The sequence below is a fragment of the Oncorhynchus mykiss genome, chromosome 5 (assembly GCF_013265735.2).
Source record: "Oncorhynchus mykiss isolate Arlee chromosome 5, USDA_OmykA_1.1, whole genome shotgun sequence".
Classification (NCBI taxonomy): Eukaryota; Metazoa; Chordata; class Actinopteri; order Salmoniformes; family Salmonidae; genus Oncorhynchus; species Oncorhynchus mykiss.
Window position 1 is genome coordinate 3,859,164 of NC_048569.1, and position 19,047 is coordinate 3,878,210.

At 46.0% G+C, this 19,047-nt stretch overlaps 1 protein-coding gene across 2 annotated transcripts in view; it reads right to left on the reverse strand.

The window, feature by feature from the left end:
* LOC110513199 (netrin receptor DCC-like) overlaps positions 1 to 19,047 on the reverse strand; it is a 632,990-nt gene that overhangs the window by 74,622 nt on the left and 539,321 nt on the right. For both annotated transcript variants that reach the window (XM_036976622.1, XM_036976621.1), the window contains exons 23-25: positions 13,857 to 14,013; positions 8,983 to 9,215; positions 6,473 to 6,589 (exon numbers count right to left, since the gene is read on the reverse strand). In XM_036976622.1, coding sequence (XP_036832517.1) covers positions 6,473 to 6,589; positions 8,983 to 9,215; positions 13,857 to 14,013 — 507 coding nt within the window. The remainder of the gene's footprint in view (positions 1 to 6,472; positions 6,590 to 8,982; positions 9,216 to 13,856; positions 14,014 to 19,047) is intronic.

Consider the following 19,047-nt stretch of genomic DNA (forward strand, 5'->3'; position numbering starts at 1 on the left):
GTAGGTGAGGTAGATGAGGTAGATGGGGTAGATGAGGTAGGTGAGGTAGATGAGGTAGATGGGGTAGATGGGGGTAGGTGAGGGTAGGTGAGGTAGATGAGGGTAGGTGAGGTAGATGGGGTAGATGAGGTAGATGATGAAGATGGGGTAGATGGGGGTAGGTGAGGGTAGGTGAGGTAGATGAGGGTAGGTGAGGTAGATGGGGTAGATGGGGTAGATGAGGTAGATGGGGTAGATGGGGTAGATGGGGTAGATGGGGTAGGTGAGATAGATGAGGTAGCTGGGGTAGCCTCAGTACACAAATTAAAGCAACAAGCAATTTAATTATGTTAAAACTTGACATTAGTTTATAAAACAGCTCACCAGTAAACATACCAACATACGTACCTTTGTTAAAACTTGTGATAATATACAGTACCAGTAAAAAGTTTGGACACATCTACTCATTCAAGGGATTTTCTTTATTTCTACTATTTTCTACATCGTATAATAATAGTGAAGACAACAAAACTATGAAATAACACATATGGAATCATGTAGTAACCAAAAAAGTGTTAAAAAAAATCTATATATATTTTATATTTGAGATACCACAAAATCAGCCAAAAAGTGCTCAGCATATGTGGGAACTCTAAGACTGTTGGAAAAGCATTCCAGGTGAAGCTAGTTCAGAGAGTGCCAAGAATGTGTAAAGCTGTCAGCAAGGCAAAGGGTGGCTAATTTCAAATATAAAATATATTTTTTGGGGGGGTTACTACATGATTTCATAGTTTTGGTGTTTTCAATATTTCACTATGTAGAAAATAGGTCAAATGATGGAAAACCCTTGAATGAGTCGGTCTGTCAAAACTTCTGACTGGTACCGTAGTCGGTTTCTAACAATTAGACCACAGTTCAGACAGAAACGCATCGTAATTAGAATGTTGACATAAAACACAGTGACATCAATTCATCTCACTAATATCATTTTAATTGGATTAATCATCTGGGACTGACTCTGTAGAACCCATTTAATCCTAATCTCGTAATCTGATAATCAACTCAGATTATGACCTCTTCTCATCAGAAATATGAGGTTGCAGCAGTAAAACAGTGAGAGGGGTCCTCTCCTCTCCTCTTCCTCTACCTCTACCTCTCCTCTCCTCTCCTCTACCTCTCCTCACCTCTCCTCTCCTCTACCTCTCCTCTCCTCTCCTCTCCTCTCCTCTCCTCTCCTATACCTCTCCTCACCTCTCCTCTCCTCTCCCCTCCTCTCCTCTACCTCTCCTCTCCTCCTCTACCTCTCCTCTATCTCTCCTTTCCTCTTCTACCTCTCCCTATCCTCTACCTCTCCACACCTCTCCTCTTCTACCTCTTCCTCTCCTCTCCTCCTCTACCTCTCCTCTCCTTCTCTACCTCTCCTCTACCTCTCCTCTCCTCCTCTACCTCTCCTCTCCTCTACCTCTCCTCTTCTCTCCTCCTCTACATCCCCTCTCCTCCTCTACCTCTCCTCCTCTCCTCTCCTCTCCTCTCCTCTCCTCTCCTCTCCTCTCCTCTCCTCTCCTCTCCTCTCCTCTCCTCCTCTACCTCTCCTCTCCTCCTCTACCTCTCCTCTCCTCCTCTACCTCTCCTCTACCTCTCCTTTCCTCCTCTACCTCTCCCTATCCTCTACCTCTCCACACCTCTCCTCTTCTACCTCTCCTCTACCTCTCCTCCTCTACCTCTCCTCTCCTCCTCTACCTCTCCTCTATCTCTCCTTTCCTCTTCTACCTCTCCCTATCCTCTACCTCTCCACACCTCTCCTCTTCTACCTCTCCCTCTCCTCTCCTCCTCTACCTCTCCTCTCCTTCTCTACCTCTCCTCTACCTCTCCTCTCCTCCTCTACCTCTCCTCTCCTCTACCTCTCCTCTTCTCTCCTCCTCTACATCCCCTCTCCTCCTCTACCTCTCCTCCTCTCCTCTCCTCTCCTCTCCTCTCCTCTCCTCTCCTCTCCTCTCCTCTCCTCTCCTCTCCTCTCCTCCTCTACCTCTCCTCTCCTCTACCTCTCCTCTCCTCCTCTACCTCTCCTCTATCTCTCCTTTCCTCTTCTACCTCTCCCTATCCTCTACCTCTCCACACCTCTCCTCTTCTACCTCTCCCTCTCCTCTCCTCCTCTACCTCTCCTCTCCTTCTCTACCTCTCCTCTACCTCTCCTCTCCTCCTCTACCTCTCCTCTCCTCTACCTCTCCTCTTCTCTCCTCCTCTACATCCCCTCTCATCCTCTACCTCTCCTCCTCTCCTCTCCTCTCCTCTCCTCTCCTCTCCTCTCCTCTCCTCTACTCTCTTCTCCTCTCCTCTCTTCTCCTCTCCTCTACCTCTCCTCTACCTCTCCTCCTCTACCTCTCCTCTACCTCTCCTTTCCTCCTCTACCTCTCCCTATCCTCTACCTCTCCACACCTCTCCTCTACCTCTCCTCCTCTACCTCTCCTCTCCTCCTCTACCTCTCCTCTCCTCCTCTACCTCTCCTCTCCTCCTCTACCTCTCCTCTACCTCTCCTTTCCTCCTCTACCTCTCCCTATCCTCTACCTCTCCACACCTCTCCTCTTCTACCTCTCCTCTACCTCTCCTCCTCTACCTCTCCTCTCCTCCTCTACCTCTACCTCTCCTCTCCTCCTCTACCTCTCCTCTCCTCCTCTACCTCTCCTCTACCTCTCCTTTCCTCCTCTACCTCTCCCTATCCTCTGCCTCTCCACACCTCTCCTCTTCTACCTCTCCTCTACCTCTCCTCCTCTACCTCTCCTCTCCTCCTCTACCTCTCCTCTACCTCTCCTCTCCTCTCCTCTCCTATTTTCTCCTGTCTTCTCCTTCTCACACATAGGAGAGGAAGAGAGGAAAGGTAGCGGAGAGGAGAGGTAGAGGAGAGGTAGAGGAGTGGAAAGGTAGAGGAGAGGAGAGGTAGAGGAGAGGAGTGGAGAGGAGAGGATAGTTAGAGGAGAGGAGAGGAGAGGAGAGGAAAGGTAGAGGAGAGGAGAGGTAGAGGAGAGGACCCCTCTCACTGTTTTACTGCTGCAACCTCATATTTCTGATGAGAAGAGGTCATAATCTGAGTTGATTATCAGATTATGAGATTAGGATTAAATGGGTTCTACAGAGTCAGTCCCAGATGATTAATCCAATTAAAATGATATTAGTGAGATTAATTGATGTCACTGTGTTATGTCAACATTCTAATTACGATGCATTTCTGTCTGAACTGTGGTCTAATTGAAATGACTACGGTGTTTACGACATTCCTTCATCCTTGGCTAGTAAATCCAACGTCACAACGTTGATGGTGGTGCTGTGTCAGCATTCAGGACGATGTTAAAAACCCACATCTGTAACCTCCTCCTTTGGCCTCTTGTGTGTTTTAACAACAAACAAGGTGTTCAGGGCTACAATACACATTACTGCACAGTAATTAACGAGCTGCCCTGATGAGGGTCTGCTTAATGCACGGACAGAGTGGATATACCATCTACAGTATATAGATCAACAGAAATAATCATTGTCATCTTTCATAATCAAACAATCCAGACAACTATTCACACAAGAACCCCTGGAAGAACGAAGCCAACTGAAATGTGTCCCTGTTCAGGTCCCTTAGAAGATTATTGATGGTGGAAGGGACGTGAGACACCGCAGTACCCTGCAGTGTGTGTGTGTGTGTGTGTGCGCGTGTGTGTGTGTGTGTGTGTGTGTGTGTGTGTGTGTGTGTGTGTGTGTGTGTGTGGTGATCCCATGCTGTGAAACGGCTATCAGGAGTGTGATGGTTAGGTAACTACTGAGCATGCCCACTAGGGTTCAGGTAGGTAACTACTGAGCATGCCCACTAGGGATCAGGTAGGTAACTACTGAGCATGCCCACTAGGGTTCAGGTAGGTAACTACTGAGCATGCCCACTAGGGTTCAGGTAGGTAACTACTGAGCATGCCCACTAGGGTTCAGGTAGGTAACTACTGAGCATGCCCACTAGGGATCAGGTAGGTAACTACTGAGCATGCCCACTAGGGTTCAGGTAGGTAACTACTGAGCATGCCCACTAGGGTCCAGGTAGGTAACTACTGAGCATGCCCACTAGGGTTCAGGTAGGTAACTACTGAGCATGCCCACTAGGGTTCAGGTAGGTAACTACTGAGCATGCCCACTGGGGTTCAGGTAGGTAACTACTGAGCATGCCCACTAGGGTCCAGGTAGGTAACTACTGAGCATGCCCACTAGGGTTCAGGTAGGTAACTACTGAGCATGCCCACTAGGGTCCAGGTAGGTAACTACTGAGCATGCCCACTGGGGTTCAGGTAGGTAACTACTGAGCATGCCCACTAGGGTCCAGGTAGGTAACTACTGAGCATGCCCACTAGGGTTCAGGTAGGTAACTACTGAGCATGCCCACTGGGATTCAGGTAGGTAACTACTGAGCATGCCCACTAGGGTTCAGGTAGGTAACTACTGAGCATGCCCACTAGGGTTCAGGTAGGTAACTACTGAGCATGCCCACTAGGGTTCAGGTAGGTAACTACTGAGCATGCCCACTAGGGTTCAGGTAGGTAACTACTGAGCATGCTCACTAGGGTTCAGGTAGGTAACTACTGAGCATGCTCACTAGGGTTCAGGTAGGTAACTACTGAGCATGCCCACTAGGGTTCAGGTAGGTAACTACTGAGCATGCCCACTGGGGTCCAGGTAGGTAACTACTGAGCATGCCCACTGGGGTTCAGGTAGGTAACTACTGAGCATGCCCACTAGGGTTCAGGTAGGTAACTACTGAGCATGCCCACTAGGGTTCAGGTAGGTAACTACTGAGCATGCCCACTAGGGTTCAGGTAGGTAACTACTGAGCATGCCCACTAGGGTTCAGGTAGGTAACTACTGAGCATGCCCACTAGGGTTCAGGTAGGTAACTACTGAGCATGCCCACTAGGGTTCAGGTAGGTAACTACTGAGCATGCCCACTAGGGTTCAGGTAGGTAACTACTGAGCATGCTCACTGGGGTTCAGGTAGGTAACTACTGAGCATGCCCACTAGGGTTCAGGTAGGTAACTACTGAGCATGCCCACTAGGGTTCAGGTAGGTAACTACTGAGCATGCCCACTAGGGTTCAGGTAGGTAACTACTGAGCATGCCCACTAGGGTCCAGGTAGGTAACTACTGAGCATGCCCACTAGGGATCAGGTAGGTAACTACTGAGCATGCCCACTAGGGTTCAGGTAGGTAACTACTGAGCATGCCCACTAGGGTCCAGGTAGGTAACTACTGAGCATGCCCACTAGGGTCTCAGGTATAACACAATGGGTATGTACCCTGTAGACACAGTGAGTCCCCTGTCACTTTTCAGGATGCTAGTCGTTGTGCCGGATGGGAACGTGCTGTCTGATGGGTGCTCACAAATGGACAGTGTGGTCGGAGAGACCAATCACGTTCAACCAGTAATAAGGTTCAACCAATCAGAATCCAACAACCTTAGCCTCCCTCCAGACCTGCTCAGTTTAACATCCAGATTAGATTGTCGATGTTCAGTTTACAATCCAGATTAGATTGTCTGTCTATGTTCATTCAACAATCCAGATTAGACTGTCTGTCTATGTTCATTCTATAATCCAGATTAGACTGTCTATGTTCAGTCTACAATCCAGATTAGACTGTCTATGTTCATTCTACTATCCAGATTAGACTGTCTATGTTCATTCTACTATCCAGATTAGACTGTCTATGTTCATTCTACAATCCAGATTAGACTGTCTATGTTCATTCTACAATCCAGATTAGACTGTCTATGTTCATTCTACAATCCAGATTAGACTGTCTATGTTCAGTCTACAATCCAGATTAGACTGTCTATGTTCATTCTACTATCCAGATTAGACTGTCTATGTTCATTCTACAATCCAGATTAGACTGTCTATGTTCATTCTACAATCCAGATTAGACTGTCTATGTTCAGTCTACAATCCAGATTAGACTGTCTATGTTCATTCTACTATCCAGATTAGACTGTCTATGTTCAGTCTACAATCCAGATTAGACTGTCTATGTTCAGTCTACAATCCAGATTAGACTGTCTGTCTATGTTCAGTCTACAATCCAGATTAGACTGTCTATGTTCAAATCAAATTTATTTATATAGCCCTTCTTACATCAGCTGATATCTCAAAGTGCTGTACAGAAACTCAGCCTAAAACCCCAAAACAGCAAGCAATGCAGGTGTAGAAGCACGGTGGCTAGGAAAAACTCCCTGGAAAGGCCAGAACCTCGGAAGAAACCTAGAGAGGAACCAGGCTATGTTCAGTAATAACTGATCCAGGAGATGAGTCTACCTTCCCGTTAGAGGGCCTGTCATCTCAGGAGTCTGCATCCTGCCAGCCACATCTCTGATCTGAGCTCAGTGGAGTCTCTCTCTCTTTCTCTGTGAGATGGATTCCGGCTGATCGTGATTGACTAACGCGCGCTAGCGGTCAGTGTGTGTTGTTAACTTACTGGTGTTGCTAGGCTGAGAGTCCATGGGGATCAACAGCTTGGTACGTGTCGCCCTCCTGTCAGCTAGAGAGCGCTCTAACGTTGAGATGCAGCTGGAAGCCTCATCGTTGTCTCCACCTGGAAGGAAAATCGTTATTGTATGTATCGTCTTGTAAATAAGATTCCTTTTTTTCATTGGGATTCCACCTGTCTAAATGAACAGATACAGGGGGCAAAAAAGAAGAAGAAGGAGTTGAACCAATGACGAGTAGTGTCTAGGCAGGGGTCGGCAACCTTTAGGGGTCGGCAACCTTTAGGGGTCGGTAACCTTCAGGGGTCGGCAACCTTCAGGGGTCGGCAACCTTTAGGGGTCGGCAACCTTCAGGGGTCGGGTCGGCAACCTTTAGGGGTCGGCAACCTTTAGGGGTCGGCAACCTTCAGGGGTCGGCAACCTTCAGGGGTCGGCAACCTTCAGGGGTCGGCAACCTTTAGGGGTCGGCAACCTTTAGGGGTCGGCAACCTTCAGGGGTTGGCAACCTTCAGGGGTCGGCAACCTTTAGGGGTCGGCAACCTTCAGGGGTCGGCAACCTTTAGGGGTCGGCAACCTTCAGGGGTCGGGTCGGCAACCTTCAGGGGTCGGCAACCTTTAGAGGTCGGCAACCTTCAGGGGTCGGCAACCTTCAGGGGTCGGCAACCTTCAGGGGTCGGCAACCTTTAGGGGTCGGCAACCTTCAGGGGTCGGCAACCTTTAGGGGTCGGCAACCTTTAGGGGTCGGCAACCTTCAGGGGTCGGCAACCTTCAGGGGTCGGCAACCTTTAGGGGTCGGCAACCTTCAGGGGTCGGCAACCTTTAGGGGTCGGCAACCTTCAGGGGTCGGGTCGGCAACCTTCAGGGGTCGGCAACCTTTAGGGGTCGGCAACCTTCAGGGGTTGGCAACCTTTAGGGGTCGGCAACCTTTATGACTTGAAGTAATTTTGGTTAAAAAAACTAAACAAAAAAATAATAACAAGAACAAGTTTTTTTTGAGGGATGCCGCACAAAATTAAATGTGAAAAAAAACTTTAAAAAAACTAAATGTGAGCCATTTTCATGCCTAATAGAGTCAATATCTGATATTCAACACCCCAGATAGCAGTCGGCTCCAATTACCACAGAATCTAGTATTGGGTGAAGATGAGAGGGGAGAATTAAAGTGAACAAACAGTAGGCTACAGCAGAGATGTTACATATTTGTTTTTCGTTGCAGAGAGGCTCCTTCTCATCATCCCTCAGCTCTTCCTCCTCCCTCTGGTTCGACCAAAAAAAAACAAAAAAGGGGGACACTGTCTTCCAGATGACGGAGAACCTCTAGTGGCTCTTCATTACTTCAGCCTCATGCACCTATTCAAGCTGCTGCTCCTATTACAAGACAACGTGAACATATTCTTTGATATTTATTATAAAAGGACACTATAATAATAACACTCTGTTGGGAAGTGGATAGGCTGGGATAAGGAGTTTGTGGCTCATAAAAAGGGTTGACAGTGGTGAATAAAATCTTAAACATGAATTCACTCGTAAAAACAGCAGCTCTCGGCTGTATTTGTTGACAGTTGTTCTCTAGCGATACGTTTTTAAATCTCACAAAAGCGTCAACTTCCATGTGGGCTGGTGGAAAATGCAGACACAGTGATCTGATTGGCCCTGCAGTGGGCCCATAGGTGCACTTGATTTGCACTCAGGGACCGCCAGTAGGCGGAGTTTGTACTTTCAGGCACATGAAATGAAATGGTTCTAAATGAGAAACGCTTTGACTATTCGGCGCCCAAGGCAGCTGAATCACTTCCAGCAAACAGCGCAAAACGGATAAAATTAATAATCTATTTTTATGGGGGGGGGGGGGGGGGGGGGGGGGGGGGGGTCTAAAAAATAACCAGGAAGTCGCGAGGGGGGAGGGTGAAGAGCTGCGTAAAGCTCAGGAGCCACGGGTTTGCCCTGGTCTGTGGAGTACGCGTTTAGTAGCCTCCCTCGGCAACCCAAGTGAGGAAAATAAACAAATGCATTTGTATTCAGAACAGATTTAGACTATTATTGCCTTTACTGCCTTGTTAACTATAACACCAGAGTCCTCTATATCTGGATAAGAAATCAAATCGATAAAACCTTCTGCATTTTCATTATGATATTATGAACAGAGATATTATGAACAGACATATTATGAACCGAGATATTATGAACAACATCACAGAGAAACAGCCACCTTCAATGTGAAGAGATACTTTTAAAGAGAGAATGATGATAACAGAAGGTGACAATTTCCCCCTCAGAGACACTAAAGTTTATCCTATCCTTCTTCTCCCTTTTCTGATGCATTTTTCTATTAAAAACAATTGTTTTGTTTTGTTGATGGACCGCACAACTACAGACTGGCAGGAAACATAAACGTTTTCAAAGAGTTGACAACATAACTAGTTACCATCTATTATTGGTGTCAAGACATATTCCAAAAACACTCTGTCTTAACCATCACTAACATTCTGCCTAGTCTTACCTGAGTGGCTGCTCTTACTGCCCATCTGGCTCTCTGATTGGCTGTGACTGACAGACTGAGACCTGATATCCTGGATAGAACCCTGGATGGGCGAATCGCGTCCGGAGGGGGCGGCGCTGGCAGGCTTCTCCATGTTCTTCAGTTCCATCTCCTCATGATGGATCCACAGGTCTGGAGGTCTCAGGTCCTTCTGACTACCTTTTCTCTTCCCTGTACTGTGGGTGGCACGCTTCCTACAGACGGGAGGGAGAGGGAGAGAGTTAGAAAGAGAGAAAGACAGATAGAAGTGATAAAAGGATATGAGAAAGGAGGGAGAGAGTTAGAAAGAGAGAAAGACAAAGATAGAAGTGATAAAATGATATGAGAAAGGAGGGAGAGAGTTAGAAAGAGAGAAAGACAAAGATAGAAGTGATAAAAGGATATGAGAAAGGAGGGAGAGAGTTAGAAAGAGAGAAAGACAAAGATAGAAGTGATAAAAGGATATGAGAAATGAGGGAGAGAGTTAGAAAGAGAGAAAGACAAAGATAGAAGTGATAAAAGGATATGAGAAAGGAGGGAGAGAGTTAGAAAGAGAGAAAGACAAAGATAGAAGTGATAAAAGGATGTGAGAAAGGAGGGAGAGAGAGAGAGAAAGCTTAGAGAGTGTAAGAAAGAGAGACAAAAGAGAGAGGGAGACGTGATAGAGAGGTTAGATGGACCCATGAGACATAGAGGGAGGGAGAGAGGGAGTTTACTTTAGGGAACAGGACAGGGCTCTGGGCGAGGAGGGTACTTTAGATTAGGGGTTCCCAACCTAGGTGGCAAGCCACGATTGTTTCGCGATTGATTATACCGATCAAAAACGATGCATAAATCCGCGATGCTTTAGGCTAGAAACAAGCGGTAAAATGCCAGAAGAAGACGTGACTGATGTCCATGGGAAATAAAATACTCTGATGTACATGGGAAATAAAATACTCTGATGTACATGGGAAATAATATACTCTGATGTACATGGGAAATAAAATACTCTGATGTACATGGGAAATAAAATACTCTGATGTACATGGGAAATAATATACTCTGATGTACATGGGAAATAAAATACTCTGATGTACATGGGAAATAATATACTCTGATGTACATGGGAAATAATATACTCTGATGTACATGGGAAATGATATACTCTGATGTACATGGGAAATAAAATACTCTGATGTACATGGGAAATAAAATACTCTGATGTACATGGGAAATAAAATACTCTGATGTACATGGGAAATAAAATACTCTGATGTACATGAGAAATAATATACTCTGATGTACATTGGAAATGATATACTCTGATGTACATGGGAAATAAAATACTCTGATGTACATGGGAAATAAAATACTCTGATGTACATGGGAATATATTTGGTTAGTCTCTATGACGTTCAGAAGCTGAGCTTACGACCTTCTAAAGTCGAGGACTCAGAGAAACGTGACGTTGCATGGGAAGTAATCTGATACAATGTGTCACTCTGTCGCTATTAATTGATATTTTTACTATCTGTAAAAGAGAAGAGGTATAATTAAATTCAGGGTTCATATAACAATAAAACACGTTAGAGGAAAAGCATTTGGAGAAATCGGGTCTAGACTTGATTATCTATTATTATTATACAGTGGGGCAAAAAAGTTTTTAGTCAGCCACCAATTGTGCAAGTTCTCCCACTTAAAAAGATGAGAGAGGCCTGTAATTTTCATCATAGGTACACTTCAACTATGACAGACAAAATTATAATTTTTTTTCTCCAGAAAATCACATTGTAGGATTTTTTATGAATTATTTAGCAAATGATGGTGGAAAAAAAGTATTTGGTCACCTACAAACAAGCAAGATTTCTGGCTCTCACAGACCTTTTAACTTCTTCTTTAAGAGGCTCCTCTGTCCTCCACTAGTTACCTGTATTAATGGCACCTGTTTGAACTTGTTATCAGTATAAAAGACACCTGTCCACAACCTCAAACAGTCACACTCCAAACTCCACTATGGCCAAGACCAAAGAGCTGTCAAAGGACACCAGAAACAAAATTGTAGACCTTCACCAGGCTGGGAAGACTGAATCTGCAATAGGTAAGCAGCTTGGTTTGAAGAAATCACCTGTGGGAGCAATTATTAGGAAATGGAAGACATACAAGACCACTGATAATCTCCCTCGATCTGGGGCTCCACGCAAGATCTCACCCCGTGGGGTCAAAATGATCACAAGAACGGTGAGCAAAAATCTCAGAACCACACGGGGGGACCTAGTGAATGACCTGCAGAGAGCTGGGACCAAAGTAACAAAGCCTACCATCAGTAACACACTACGCCGCTAGGGACTCAAATCCTGCAGTGCCAGACGTGTCCCCCTGCTTAAGCCAGTACATGTCCAGGCCCGTCTGAAGTTTGCTAGAGAGCATTTGGATGATCCAGAAGAAGATTGGGAGAATGTCATATGGTCAGATGAAACCAAAATATAACTTTTTGGTAAAAACTCAACTCGTCGTGTTTGGAGGACAAAGAATGCTGAGTTGCATCCAAAGAACACCATACCTACTGTGAAGCACCTCTAGTGACACCCCATCCCGTGAACGGGACCGTTGTCATCATCTGACACTAATTAGCATAACGCAACGGACATAAATCTTCCTAGAAAATCTTCCTATTCATGAAAATCACAAGTGATTTGGAACACAGCTTAGCCTTTTGTTAATCACCCTGTCATCTCAGATTTTCAAAATATGCTTTCCAGCCAAAGCTAGACAAGCATTTGTGTAAGTTTATCGATAGCCTAGCATAGCATTTTGTCCAGCTAGCAGCAGGTAACTTGGTCACGGAAATCAGCAAAGCAATCAAATTAAATAGTTTACCTTTGATGAGCTTCGGATGTTTTCACTCACGAGTTAATTTTTTCCCAAAATATTATTTTTGTAGGCGAAATAGCTCCGTTTGTTCTTCACGTTTGGCTGAAAAATCGATCGATCGGTCACGACAACGCCGAAAAATATTCCAAATTAGCTCCATAATATCGACAGAAACATGGCAAACGTTGTTTAGAATCAATCCTCAAGGTGTTTTTCAAATATCTATTCGATAATATATCCACCGGGACAATTGGTTTCTCAGTAGAAGTGATTGGAAAAATGGCTACCTCTGTACTTTACGCAAGATTTTCTCTCCGGGAGCATCATGTGACCACTTGCGCTTACGGGTATTCTTCAACATAAATGCGTAAAACCACGTCACAATGCTGTAGACACCTTGGGGAAGACGTAGAAAGCCTAAGCTGGTTGATAGCCCATTCACAGCTCAATGGGGTCTCATTGGAACGCAGCACTTTCAAAACATGAGGCACTTCCGGATTGGATTTTTCTCAGGCTTTCGCCTGCAACATCAGTTCTGTTATACTCACAGACAATATCTTTACAGTTTTGGAAATGTTAGAGTGTTTTCTATCCAAAGCTGTCAATGATATGCATATTCTTGACTCTTGTCCTGACAAAATATCCCGTTTAAAACGGGAACGTTTTTTTTCCAAAACTGAAAATACTGCCCCTAGAGTCTCAACAGGTTTTAAGCCAGTACATGTCCAGGCCCATCTGAAGTTTGATAGAGAGCATTTGGATGATCCAGAAGAAGATTAGGAGGATGTCATATGGTCAGATGAAACCAAAATATAACTTTTTGGTAAAACCTCAACTCGTCGGGTTTGGAGGAAAAAGAATGCTGAGTTGCATCCAAAGAACACACACACACACACACACACACACACACACACACACACACACACACACACACACACACACACACACACACACACACACACTAACGAACTAGCTGAACTTTCGCTTTGCTTTCTCTCCCACACGTGTTGAAAGGATCTAATGAATAAAGTATCAGAAGGTCTTCACTAATAGCAGGGTGTGTAAGATCTGTACTGTCAGATGTCCAACTTACAGAACAAGACAGAGAATCTCTCTCTCTCTCTCTCTCTTCCTCCCCCCCAACCCCTCCCTCCCCCCTCCCTGCCTCTCTCTCCCTCCATCCCTCCCCTCTCCCTCCGTCTCTCTCCCTCCATCCCTCCCCCCTCCCTCCCCCTCCCTCTCTCTCTCTCCCTTCCTCCCCCCCAACCCCTCTCTCCATCCCTCCCCCCTCCCTCCCCCTCTCCCTCCCTCTCTCTCGCTCCATCCCTCCTCCGTCCCTCCCTGCCTCTCTCTCCCCCCTCCCTCCCCCTCTCCCTCCCTCTGTCTCCATCCCTCCCTCCCCCCTCCCTCCCTCTCTCTTCCCCCTCCCTCCCCTCTCTCTCCCCCCTCCCTCCCCCTCTCCCTCCCTCCCTCTCTCTCCCCCTCCCTCCCCCCTCCCTCCCTCTCCCCCCCCCCCCCCCCCCCTCCCTCTCTCTCCCCTCCCCCCCCCCCCTCCCTCTCTCTCCCCCCTCCCTCCCCCTCCCCCTCCCTCCCTCCCTCTCCCTCCCTCCCTCCTCTCAGATAACTAGCACTGTGTAAATATCAAACAGAATGCTTTACGTAAGGTGTTAACAGAGTGTCATCCCAGAGCTAAGGGTTGGAAAGGAGAGAAGATAAGCTACTAGCAAACTGCAGTAGAGTCCAAAAGCGTGTCCAAAATGACCCCCTATTACCTAAACAGTGCACTACTTCTGTAGTGTAAAAAAAAAAAATAATTGTGCACTTTAATGGGAATAGAGTGCTATTTGGGACTCAGCCCAACTGAGGGATATCTCCTCAGAGGTTCAACTGTTCTGTTCCCATGTCTCTAGAACAAAGAGAGTTTATAAAGAGGGGGGGAACAGTTGTGAAAACATGGGGCCTGATGAGAGAAAAGGAAAGGAGAAGAAGAAGGTCCAACTTACTTTCTCTGTTGTGCGGAGGAGCGCCGGGTGCAGATCAGCGCTACTATGACAACCACTACCACGGTAACGGCACCCACGGAGACCACGATGATGACCAGAAGGTTGCTGTTCTTCTGGGGAGTCACGCTGCCGTGAGGAGGACGCATCTGACCAATGTCTGGAATTACAACAGGGACAGGAAATAGGATCGTTGGACAAGAATGTTGAAAATCCTATATTTTTTTCAAATAATAAATAGTGCACTGTAAGACAGTTGGCTGATTGACTCCCCTCTGGAAATGAAAACAGAAATGGTTTGCACGTTCCAAGCACATAAGTCATTACTCTCATTTGCTGCTCACATCCCTTTGAATGAGATACAGCGCTTAAAGTTGCATAACTAGAGATAGGGTACTATGCTTACTTAATGTCTGGACTTCTCTGCCTGGTCCTGAGCGGTGAACAGCTGATGTGATCCTGAGAATTCGTAGGCGATCGAATAAACCCCCCCCCCCACTTCCTTCCATTCTGCTAGCAAACATCTTTGGAGAATAAAATCGATGACCTACGCGGAAGAATAAACTACCAACGGGACGTTCAAAACGATCTACTATCTACTATATACTACTACTATAAATATCTATCTACTATATACTACTACTATAAATATCTATCTACTATATACTACTACTATACATATCTATCTACTATATACTACTACTATAAATATCTATCTACTATATACTACTACTATAAATATCTATCTACTATATACTACTACTATAAATATCTATCTACTATATACTACTACTATAAATATCTATCTACTATATACTACTACTATAAATATCTATCTACTATATACTACTACTATAAATATCTATCTACTATATACTACTACTATAAATATCTATCTACTATATACTACTACTATAAATATCTTATGCTTCAAGGAGTCGTGGCTGAACGACGACACTATCAACATACAGCTGGCTGGTTATACGATGGACCGGCAGGATAGAACAGCAGCGTCTGGTAAGACAAGGGGCGGCGGACTATGTATTTTTGTAAATAACAGCTGGTGCACGATATCTAAGGAAGTCTATTGCTTGCCTGAGGTACAGTTTCTCATGATAAGCTGTAGACCACACTATCTTGCTAGAAAGTTTTCATCTGTATTCTTCATAGCTGTTTACAAACCACCACAGACTGAGGCACTAAGATAGCATTGAATGAGCTGTATTAAGTCATAAGCAAACAGGAAACCACTCACCCAGAGACGGCGCTCCTAGTGGCCGGGGACTTTAATGCAGGGAAACTTAAATCTGTTTTACCAAATTTCTAATCAGCATGTTAAATGTGCAACCAGAGGGGAAAAAAACTCTGGACAACATTTACTCCACACACAGAGATACGTACAAAGCTCTCCCTTGCCCTCCATTTGGCAAATCTGACCACAACTCTATCCTCCTGATGCCTGCTTACAAGCAAAAATGAAAGCAGGAAGAACCAGTGACTCGGTCTATAAAAAAGTTGTCAGATGAAGCAGATGCTAAGCTCTGGAGAAGCACAGACTGCATTGCTAGCACAGACTGGAATATGTTCCGGGATTCTTCCAATGGCATTGAGGAGTACACCACATCAGTCACTGGCTTCATCAACAAGTGGCTCGATGACGTCGTCCCCACAGTAACCGTACGTACATACCCCAATCAGAAGCCATGGATTACAGGCAACATCCGCCCTTAGCTAAAGGGTAGAGCTGCCATTTTCAAGGAGCGGGACTTTAATCCGGAAGCTTATAAGAAATCCCGCTATGCCATCCTACAAACCATCAAACAGGCAAAGCATCAATACAGGACTAAGATCGAGTCGTACCACACCGGCTCTGACGCTCGTCGGATGTGACAGGGCTTGCAAACCATTACAGACTACAAAGGGAAGCACAGCCGAGAACTGCCCAGTGACACGAGCCTACCGGACGAGCTAAACTACTTCTATGCTTACATCGAGGCAAATTAGATTGAAACATGCATGAGAACACCAGCTGTTCCGGAAGACTGTGTGATCACGCTCTCCGCAGCCGATGCGAGTAAGACCAGGTCAACATTCACAAGGCCGCAGGGCCAGACGGATTACCAGGACGTGTACTCAGAGCACACACTGACCAACTGGCAAGTGTCTTCACTGACATTTTCAAACTCTCCCTGTCCGAGTCTGTAATACCAACATGTTTTAAGCAGACCACCAGAGTCTCTGAGCCCAAGAACGCCAAGGTAACCTGGCTAAATGACTACCGACCCATAGCACTCTCATCTGTAGCCATGAAGTGCTTTGAAAGGCTGGTCATGGCTCACATCAACACCATTATCCCAGAAACCGTAGACGCACTCCAATTTGCATACCGCCCCAACAGATCCACATATGATGCAATCTCTATTGCACTCCTCACTGCCCTTTCCCACCTGGACAAAAGGAACACCTATGTGAGAATGCTATTCATTGACTACAGCTCAGTGTTCAACACCATAGTGCCCATGAAGCTCATCACTAAGCTAAGCAACCTGGGACTAAACACCTCCCTCTGCAACTGGATCCTGGACTTCCTGACGGGCCACCCCAAGGTGGTAAGGGTAGGTAACAACACATCCACCATGGTGACCCTCAACACGGGGGCCCCTCAGGGGTGCATGCTCAGTCCCCTCCTGTACTCCCTGTTCACTCATGACTGCATGGCCAGGCACGACTCCAACACGATCATTAAGTTTGCCAATGACAATACAGTGGTCAGCCTGATCACCGACAACAACAAGACAACAAGCCTACAGGGAGGAGGTCAGAGACCTGGCAACAACCTCTTCCTCAACGTGATCAAGACAAAGGAGATGATTGTGGACTACAGGAAAAAGAGGACAGAGCTCATTCTCATCGACAGGGCTGCAGTGGAGCAGGATGAGAGCTTCAAGTTCCTTGGTGTCCACATCACCAACAAACTAACATGGCCAAGCACACCAAGACAGTCGTGAAGAGGGCACGAGAAAACCTTATCCCCCTCAGGAGACCGAAAAGATTTGGCATGGGTCCTCAGATCCTCAAAATGTTCTACAGCTGCACCATCCTGACTGGTTGCATCACTGCCTGGTGTGGCAACTGCTCAGCCTCCGACCGCAAGGCACTACAGAGGGTATTGTGAACGGCAAAGTACATCACTGGGGCCAACCTTCTTGCCATCCAGCACCTCTATACCAGGCGGTGTCAGAGGAAGGCACTAGAAATTGTTAAAGACTCCAACCACCCTAATCATAGACTGTTCTCTCTGCTACCGCACGGCAAGCGGTAGGTCCAAGAGGCTCCTAAACAGCTTCTACCCCCAAGCCATAAGACTCCTGAACAGCTAATCAAATGGCTACCCAGACTATTTGCATTGCCCCCCTCTTTTACACCACTGCTACTCTCTGTTGTTATCATCTATGCATTGTCACTTTAATAACTCTATGTACATATTACCTCAACTAACCGGTGCCCCAGCACATTGACTGTACCGGTACCTCCCTGTATATAACCTCTACAGAGAACAGTGGGTGTCGGGAGTGTACTTAGAGAACAGTGGGTGTTGGAGTATAGTCGGAGCACTAACAGACAGACTGTGTTCCCAAGCCCTGTTTCCTACAGTACCGGTACAGTACGTGTGTGGGTGTTTGGGCTTGTGTGTGTAAGTTTGTGTGTGTGGGTGTGTTCCTTTCAGTTCAAAACAGCAGCTGTTCCCAAACGGAAAATACCAAACACAGCAATAAGACAAATTGAGAGAGCTATGCAGATTTCCATCGGTGGTACCATACAGTGGTGTGTGTGTGGTGTGTGTGTGTGTGTGTGTGGTGTGTGTGTGGTGTGTGTGGTGTGTGTGTGGTGTGTGTGCGTGGTGTGTGTGGTGTGTGTGGTGTGTGTGCGTGGTGTGTGTGGTGTGTGTGTGGTGTGTGTGCGTGGTGTGTGTGGTGTGTGCGTGCGCTTGCTGCAATCAGTCCCGTGCTCCGTCTGAGTGGGTGGGGGGGGGGGGGGGGTTTACTGTGAAGGATGGATTCACTGTGCTGCCTCCAAGCCCCCAGACCGACACGAGGCTTCTCCACGCCACTCCTGTCAAGGTCACAATAACGGGGTGATGGAGAATGTCATCAATTCAACCTGTCCCTCCGTTCACTTTCACCGCCCCGCCGTCTCGTCTCAAAGAAACTGACAGATGTACTGAAGCTTTTAACCCCCCCCTGTACTTAATTACCAAGCTTTTAACCCCCCCCCCGTACTTAATTACCAAGCTTTTAAAACCCCCTGTACTTAAATACCAAGCTTTTAACACCCTCTGTACTTAATTACCAAGCTTTTAACACCTCCTGTACTTAATTACCAAGCTTTTAACACCCCTGTACTTAATTACCAAGCTTTTAACACCTCCTGTACTTAATTACCAAGCTTTTAACAACCCCCCCCTGTACTTAATTACCAAGCTTTTAACAACCCCCCCCTGTACTTAATTAGCAAACTTTTAACCCCCCTGTACTTAATTACCAAGCTTTTAACCCCCCTGTACTTAATTACCAAGCTTTTAACCCCCTGTACTTAATTACCAAGCTTTTAACAACCCCCCCTGTACTTAATTACCAAGCTTTTAAAACCCTCTGTACTTAATTACCAAGCTTTTAACCCCCCTGTACTTAATTACCAAGCTTTTAACACCCCCTGTACTTAATTACCAAGCTTTTAACAACCCCCCCTGTACTTAATTACCAAGCTTTTAACAACCCCCCCCCCTGTACTTAATTAGCAAACTTTTAACCCCCCTGTACTTAATTACCAAGCTTTTAACCCCCCTGTACTTAATTACCAAGCTTTTAACCCCCTGTACTTAATTACCAAGCTTTTAACAACCCCCCCCTGTACTTAATTACCAAGCTTTTAAAACCCTCTGTACTTAATTACCAAGCTTTTAACCCTCCTGTACTTAATTACCAAGCTTTTAAAACCCTCTGTACTTAATTACCAATCTTTTAACCCCCCTGTACTTAATTACCAAGCTTTTAACCCCCCCTGTACTTAATTACCAAGCGTTTAAAACCCCCTGTACTTAATTACCAAGCTTTTAACCCCCCTGTACTTAATTACCAAGTTTTTAACCCCGCCCTGTACTTAATTACCAAGCGTTTAAAACCCCCTGTACTTA